Source organism: Camellia sinensis, chromosome 5, assembly GCF_055761805.1.
Source record: "Camellia sinensis isolate YWXY chromosome 5, ASM5576180v1, whole genome shotgun sequence".
Lineage (NCBI taxonomy): Eukaryota > Viridiplantae > Streptophyta > Magnoliopsida > Ericales > Theaceae > Camellia > Camellia sinensis.
In genome coordinates, this window is record NC_138965.1 from 13,086,249 (window position 1) to 13,094,708 (window position 8,460).

At 37.6% G+C, this 8,460-nt stretch overlaps 1 protein-coding gene across 7 annotated transcripts; it reads left to right on the forward strand.

Moving 5' to 3' along the window:
• Positions 1-801: 801 nt before the first annotated feature.
• Positions 802-6,860, forward strand: LOC114279581 (translocase of chloroplast 120, chloroplastic-like). Of its 7 annotated transcripts, none has more exons than XR_014329126.1 (4): positions 813-1,143; positions 1,421-5,244; positions 5,671-5,712; positions 6,522-6,860. XR_014329126.1 is itself a non-coding variant. In XM_028221853.2 (2 exons), exon 2 carries the CDS (start codon positions 1,463-1,465, stop codon positions 5,165-5,167), a length of 3,705 nt encoding a protein of 1,234 aa, XP_028077654.2. In that variant the 5' UTR covers positions 802-1,143; positions 1,421-1,462; the 3' UTR covers positions 5,168-5,573. The 7 variants fall into 7 exon arrangements, 2 of the variants coding, with proteins under 2 accessions (XP_028077654.2, XP_082724392.1); XR_014329125.1 differs by having other exon boundaries at positions 6,588-6,860; XR_014329124.1 differs by lacking the exon at positions 6,522-6,860 and adding an exon at positions 6,201-6,476.
• The last annotated feature ends 1,600 nt before the right edge of the window (positions 6,861-8,460 follow it).

The window sequence follows — 8,460 nt, forward strand, 5'->3', positions numbered from 1 at the left end:
TTTTTATAAAAAATTTAAAAATAATAAAAAAGTAAATTTCCAAAGATCCTCGAATTCCTAAAAAAAGTCAAACAAAACAAAAAAATTAGACAAATATAAGAAGACACCAAACAAACAGATAAAACCTTATAAATTGTGGGCCAACTGGGCCATGTCCACAACTATGTAGGCCCATAAGTGCTAAATAGAAAGCTCAAGATGGTTAGTTGATTGTACATCGAAAAAACAAAAAAACAAGAGAAAAAGATTGCAAGAAATTAGACAAATACAAGAAGACACAAATGAGAGCACAGAGCTAGTCTGATCATGAAGGTTAGGTCTTATCATGTCCCAATGAACGGTCCACATTTGTCCCTCACTTTTTTACCATAATAGTCTACAAAGCCCTACCTGTTCCGCAACACAGGTAACCATATCCCCACCTTCCCTTGTCGACGTCACCAAATGGGAGCAAAGATTTCCTCCTTCACTTCCCTACTTAATTTCGGCCATCCTTGATGGCCCATTGGGCCAACTTATGGGTCAAATTTTAATGGTTTAAACAGTTTATATTTTCAAATTTATCATTTATATCATATTTATAAAAAATTAAAAAATTAAGTCGATCGAATATTATAAATTATGTGAATTAAAAATTTTATTAAATAATAAAATTATTTATTAAAATTTTTTTAATAAACGATTTTTAATTTTTTTAATATTTGATCAATTTAATTTTTTACAAATATGATATATATAACAAATTTTAAAATATAAACTGTCCGAATCATTGAAATTAGACTAAAAAATAAACCCAATAACATCAGGTAAGAAGTCAAGTAGAGGTGTCAATAGGGATCCTTGCTCACCCAATGGATCTGCGTTTTCTCACGATTACATCGATGAACTCTCTTGAACCACACAATCTCCACCTCTCGAGCTTTCTCAGCCGTTCGATCAATCTCTTATCTGTAATATTTTCATATGCTGTTGTGTGTGTGTGTTTACTGGTTCGGGTAGATGTGTGGAGATTTTAGAGTAAGCGAGCGAGAGAGAGAGGAGAAAATCTTCATTCGGCAGCGCAATCGTTTCTCTCTCTAAAGCCCTAACTTTCTCTCTCTATCTCTATATCTATATCTATATCATCTACACAGACATAGCAAGGTAAGCTTTCTTGATTCTGTTTAATTGTTTTCATCATTTCACTCTCTTGCAAAACCCTAATTTGTTGTATATTACTTATTTATTTTTTGTAATACTATTTGAGATCTAATATTTGTGTATTAATAGTTTGATTTCAATATATATAAAGATCTGACTAGTAATGGTTATGTTTTGATCTTAGGGTTTTGTATTGATCTGTTTTCGATCGTTGCATTTAGGTTTTATTGGAAATTAAACGATAGATTAATTTTAGGTGTTTTGGTTTGTGGGTTTTCAGTGAATCCCGGGTTTTGAAGATCTGATTGGTATTTTTTTTGTGATGGAAAATGGGGTTGGGATTGTTGATGGGTCTCGTTTGGAAGACAAGATTGTGGAACATGAGGCTTTGGATTCGAGAGTAGAAGAAAGGGGTGTGGTTGGGTCTGATGAGTCGAAGGATGTGGAAGTGGACGAAGTTTTTGAGGAGGCGATTGGGGTTGACACACCGAGAGTTTATTCTGTTGTCAATCAAGATGATGTTGTTGAGGAGGTTGGGGATTTGGGTGGTTCAGTAGAGATTGAAGAGAACTCAGATGTGGGAAGTGATCTTGAGAAGTTTGAAGAGGCAATTGGGGTTCCTGTTGAGGTTGGTAATTACGAGGAGGAGCTGCCAGTTGGTGTTGAAGATAAGGTGGAGGAGGGTTTGGTGGGTGGGGAGCCTACTGATGAGGCAGCAGTGCAGGAAGTCATCGATGAGGAAAGTGTAGACGAGAAAGTTGTGAGTGATGAAATGAATCAAATGGAGAATGATGTAATGGTAAGTGCTGGAGAGCATGCTGATATTGCTGCTGCTGGTGAAAATGGACATCAGGTGGATCAGAAGTCTGATGTAGTTGGTGAGAAGTTTGAAAATGATGTTTCAGATATTGTGAGCTTGGAGGCAACACCGGTTCGTGAAATCTCAGGTAATGGACATGCCAACAAGGAGGCAATGCTGATTGAAAAAGAATTAGAAACTGGGGATGCCAAAATTGTGCAGGGAGGTGACCCTGATTTTCAGCAGGAGGTTGGATCGACTGGGGAGATTTTGCATCAAGTTGGAAAGAGTGAGGAAGTGAAGGAGACCTTGGGTTTATTGGATACTGGGCATCAGGATTACAAGAGCTGGGAAAATGAAGATGCTGTAGCTTCTGAGATTCAAATTGATAAGGTTGAAGAAGTAAGGGACAGTTTGGTTAACTTGGACGTGGAACCTAAAGATGATCAGAGTATGGCACTGAAGGTTGAAGTTTCAGCAAGCCCAGTTCTGTTGCATCACAGTGATAAAAATGAGGAACTGGAGGACACAGCTAAGTTGGGTTTGGGAAAACAGGATGATGGTAGTGAACTGAATGGTACTTCAGCTACTACAGATTCAGATCACCATGGAATAAGTTTAAAACCTGAAGATAAGCTACATACTTTTGTGGAGGGAAGGGAAGTAACTCCGGAGGTTGATAAATTTCCTATTTCAGAAGATTCTGTGGTGGTGACTGATGAGAATGTTCAGGCTAGTGCATCTAATTTGGGAGCAAAAAAAATTGAGGGCTATAAACTTCAGCATGCAGACAAAGTTGTTGAAGCTGCCAATGCTGTGGCCAAGGTGCCCGAAAACAAAGTAGCAAAAGATGAGGTCAAACATATTACTCAAGGGAATAGAGAACGTGAAATCAAGCCCGCAGCAGATGTTTCCGTGGCCTCTAGAAAACCTGCAAATTCTACCCCTACACCTGCTCGTCCTGCCGGCCTTGGTCATGCTGCCCCACTACTGGAACCTGCTTCTCGAGTTTCACAGCAGCCTCGGATGAATGGAACATTATCTCAGATGCAAAACCAACTCATTGAAGACCCAGCAAATGGGGAAGCTGATGAAAATGATGAGACCCGTGAAAAACTCCAGATGATAAGAGTGAAGTTCTTGCGTCTTGCTCATCGGCTTGGACAGACTCCCCACAATGTTGTTGTAGCTCAAGTCTTGTACAGACTAGGGCTAGCTGAACAGCTGCGAGGGAGAAATGGGAGTCGTGTTGCTGCCTTCAGCTTTGACCGTGCTAGTGCAATGGCAGAGCAACAAGAAGCAGCTGGGCAGGAACCCCTTGATTTTTCCTGCACAATTATGCTTCTTGGAAAAACAGGAGTCGGGAAAAGTGCAACCATCAACTCCATATTTGATGAGGTTAAGTTTAGCACTGATGCTTTTCAGATGGGTACAAAGAACGTTCAGGATGTTGTCGGAACTGTCCAGGGGATCAAGGTAAGGGTAATTGACACACCAGGTCTTCTACCATCACGGTCAGACCAACGCCAGAATGAAAAGATCCTGCACTCTGTGAAGCGGTTTATTAAGAAAACACCCCCTGATATTGTTTTGTATCTTGATAGGCTGGATATGCAGAGCAGAGATTTTGGTGACATGCCACTCTTGCGTACGATCACTGAGATATTTGGGCCATCAATTTGGTTTAATGCAATTGTAGTTCTAACTCATGCAGCATCAGCTCCACCTGAGGGCCCAAATGGCACTGCTACAAGTTACGACGTGTTTGTCACTCAACGATCTCATGTTGTCCAGCAAGCAATTCGCCAGGCAGCTGGGGATATGAGGCTCATGAATCCTGTTTCTTTAGTTGAGAACCACTCGGCTTGCAGAACAAACAGGGCTGGTCAGAGAGTTTTACCAAATGGTCAGGTTTGGAAGCCCCACTTGTTATTACTCTCCTTTGCGTCAAAAATTTTGGCTGAAGCAAATAAACTTCTAAACATGCAAGATAGTCCACCTGGAAAGGCTTTTGGTACTAGAACAAGAGCACCTCCTTTACCTTTTCTTCTCTCGTCGCTTCTCCAATCAAGACCACAGCTAAAGCTGCCAGAAGAGCAGTTTGGTGATGATGACACCTTAGATGATGATCTGGATGAGTCATCTGACTCAGATAATGAGTCAGAATATGATGAGTTGCCACCATTTAAACGGTTGACAAAGGCCCAGCTGGCAAAGCTTACTAAAGCTCAGAAGAAAGCATATTTTGATGAGCTGGAGTATAGGGAAAAACTTTTTATGAAGAAGCAGTTGAAGGAAGAGAAGAAGCGAAGGAAGATGATGAAAAAAATGGCAGCTGCAGCTAAGGATTTGCCAAGTGACTATAGTGAGAATGTGGAAGAAGAAAGTGGTGGTGCAGCATCTGTTCCAGTTCCCATGCCGGATTTGGCCCTACCGGCTTCTTTTGATTCTGATAATCCGACTCATCGTTACCGGTATCTTGATTCTCCCAACCAGTGGGTTGTGAGACCTGTTCTAGATACTCATGGTTGGGACCATGACATTGGGTATGAAGGTGTTAATCTAGAAAGTTTGTTTGTGGTTAAACAAGAGATACCTGTGTCTTTATCTGGCCAGATTACGAAGGATAAGAAGGATACCAATTTCCAAATGGAAATAGCTAGTTCATTAAAGCATGGCGAGGGCAAATCTACTTCTTTAAGTTTTGACATGCAGACTCTTGGAAAGGACATGGGTTATACACTGCGCAGCGAGACAATGTTTTGTAATTATAGGCGAAATAAGGCAACAGCGGGTCTTTCAGCAACTCTTTTGGGTGATGCCTTAACAGCAGGAGTGAAAGTTGAGGACAAATTAATTGTTAACAAAAGATTCCGGTTGGTTGTGTCTGGAGGTGCCATGACAGGTCGTGGTGATGTTGCTTACGGTGGTAGTTTGGAGGCCACCTTGAGAGATAAAGATCATCCTCTGGGTCGTTCACTATCAACTTTTGGGCTATCTGTCATGGATTGGCATGGAGATCTTGCCTTGGGAGCAAATATGCAGTCCCAGATTCCTATTGGACGGTTTACAAACTTGATTGCTCGTGCCAGTTTGAATAATAAGAGTTCAGGGCAAGCCAGTATCCGCTTGAATAGCTCAGAACAGCTTCAAATAGCTTTGATTGGCCTCCTTCCACTACTGAGAAAGCTATTAGGTCATCCTCAACAATTGCAGTTTGGACAATGATGAAAATTGGGTTATATATGCTGCAGCAGCCATGTGCTGGGTAAAGGGAAATAACTTCCAAAATGGCCATGTCCAGCGTGAGTATAACTCTGCTGCTTTATTTCTTTTCACTCCCCTGCAATGCTTTTATTATGGTAAGCGTAGTTTTCTTGTTAGATATTTGAATTTGGTGTTTTTGTTCCATCTGAGCTTAATTATGGACAATTTGATGCTTCTTCTTCAATCATACCTTTGTTATTATTTAGTCATAATGGGTGTGGAATTAAATGTATTTCAGCAGTGTTAATGCATTCTGCCCCTTGATGTCTTTTCTAGTTTCTATGATAACCTCTTCATTGAAATTATGTTCATATTTCTTTATTGCTTATGCTTAGCTCATTGTATAAGGCAATAATTCAGTTTCTCATTTTGTTGTTACCAGTTTTTGGACTGAGGCTGTTGTACGTTGTAATAAATGTTATTCATGCTTATACATTTAATTGATTGAGAATTTTTGTTTACAGCAATCCACGGATGCATTCTTCTTCTAATAATATAGATTTCAGGTAATGGCACCCCATCTATTTGATTCTATGGCTTATTGCTATCTTAATAGCTGGAAAATTTTGTAGAAGTTTATTGTCAGTGTTGTATTCACTTTTCATTGGATGTTTTTCTGTATTGCTTGTACAAGTTTGAGTTAATTTTCATCTTGCTTCCCTCCATTCATTTGTCTTTTCATTGAATGAAATGAAGGATTAAAAAAGATAGCTGTGGGATATGATCTTCACATAGCAATTTAAATTTTTTAACTGTTAGAGATACATTGAACTTGAAAAATAACTGATGTAATGTTCTTATACTTAGATTTAAATTTATGGACTCGTCTTCCGTTTTTCCAATGTCTAAAAAGTGTGCTCAGCAGTTTCTGGAATTTTCAGATTTTTTGATTTGCCTTTAATCCCCTTGGTTGTTTTGTAATCTTAAAAATATCTTTCTTCCATTGCATGCACCCGTATGAATGATTTCTCATGAATTTATCTTCCTAATGCAGTTCTTTGCATGTTAGTAATTGTGGCTTGATCAATTTGGACTGCTGAGCTTTCAATGGAATGTCTTGAACAGCTTTGATTTTTGTTAAACAACTAGAGTTGTAATTGATTTCTGCTTCAAGTTATGGCAGAAGTCAATTTATTCTGTGTTCTTTGCATTGTTCTCTGTTGAATCTCGTGTATATTGCGAAAGTTTGCTCTTACTGTGATGTTGTGCAGCACGAATGTTTTTATGATATTTTCATTAATTCCTTTGAGAAGTAAGGTGTTTTTATTAACTTGGGCTTTTTTTTATTTGATTATTTGCTGGCCGAGGTTCCTAGCTCTGGTTCTGTTTGACTTTCTGGGATTTGGCTAGCGATGTGTGTTGATTTTTGTGGTTTTTGTAGTTTGATTGGCCAGGTTTCTTCCAGGTTGTTACCCGGTTGCCATTTCTTTTCAGTTTCTCCCCCTTGGTTTGTGTATTAGGTTCTTAAAGGCGATTGCTCGTTCGATGTTTGCTTATGTAATCATGTTTATTAAGAATGAAGTTCTTAAAATTCTCCCAACATATTTAAAAAAGCAAATGAAATAGCATCAGGTTTTTGTGCTGTAATTTGGTTCAAATATCGTGTAGTTGTAATCTTGTCACCTGTGATGAATACAACTAATTTCCAAGCAAAGCTAGAGAAGTAATCTGGTCGTATTTTGCTGCCTTTGTTTCTTTGTTTTTTCTTTGTTTTACTACCTTGTCTTGTATGAGTTATGTTTTGGACCTGTATGATCTAGAATGGCATGACCAAGCTCTTTTAATCTTATCTTTTATCGATGAAGTTCTCTAATTTGCCAAAAAATGCAAAATCTAAAGAAGTTGAAATACTCACAAAAAGGAGAATTTTTGAGATTATTTGTTTCCCCATGTATTTATTTTTATGTTAAATTGAGTCTTTTTAGGTCTTGTCTATAGTGGTAAAGTTGGATGGCATTGGAAGGTACAACTATTTTTGTATTGAGAGCACTACTTGCTATTGATGTTTTTTCATGAAAAGCAAAGCATGAACTTTGGAACTCCTAACTATTGTCAGCCAGTTCTCCTACCCTTTCGTGTTTTTATTTGCAATTCTAGTTTGTGGTTATGAGTCTTGTCAAAAATTGCTCTTGTATGCTCTCAATCGATTTGGATTTGAAGCATGTAGTTAGGGTATCTGTAATGGTGCATTAATTTTTTCATTAAATTTGAGTAAAAAATCTAGTAAAAGCTCATTTTGATATCAAGTGGTCTAACGGAGGGTTTTGTAGTTTTATCAAATTACCGAACGATCGGATGGACAACTGGTCGGTCAACTGATCAGTGTAATCTTTAACAAATTTTTGCCTCAAGGTGGTCATCTGAGGGGACATTCGGTGGATATCTGGTAGTGAAAATCTAATGGCAATGAACAGTAGTTTGATGAAAGGCACATTGGTCTTCAGTTTAATGAAAGGAGTAAAATCTTGAATTTGATGAAAGACACATTGGCCTTCAGTTTAATGAAAAGAGTAAAATCTTGAATTTCATAGGAGTAAAATCTTGAATTTGATGAAATGTTGGGGAGTAAAAAGTAATTTTTTTATTAAATTTAAATTTTATGATAGATTTGATGGATCATTAGAGATGATCTTAGTTCTTCACAGAAACGTTTTAATTGTTTAGACTTCAAAAGTCATGAGGAAAATTATCATATTGTTTAGACTTCACAAGTCAAAGGAAGAAAATTACAGATATGATGAGCTTTTTAAGACTGTTTAGATCTTAAATTTATGGAAGGATTTATAGATAGGAAATATTGAGGATGAGATTTGTGAAAAAAATAAAAATTTATAGTTGATTTATTTCTTCTTTTACAAATTCAAGAGTTAATCGACTAGGCTGATTGCCTTGGAGAGCTATTTCACAACCAAAAATCTTGCAAAAATGACAAAAAAAGGGTGCGTTGGGGAGATATCTCTAACAAGAAAAAATCAATTAATGCGATGGATAGCCACTTAGAGTTAAAGATTTTCTCCTTGGACTTTTCTTTGTCTCTTTATTTGTAATGGCAGAGATGTATTTTGAGTTGATCTAATGGTTTAGATTTGTTTATTTAAATAAAAAAAAATAATAAAACAAATTTAAATTTACTTTTTTGGCCCAAATCTGAACCGTTAAATTAACTCAAAATGCATCTCCATCATTGTAAGTAGGAAGGTAAGAAAAGAGTCCAAAGAAAAAATCTCAACTCTAGCCACTATGACAAATCAACT

What these genes read in the sequence shown, in the direction of transcription:
- LOC114279581 (XM_028221853.2), top strand. Translation starts at nt 1,463, where the DNA reads ATGGAAAATGGGGTTGGGATTGTTGATGGGTCTCGTTTGGAAGACAAG.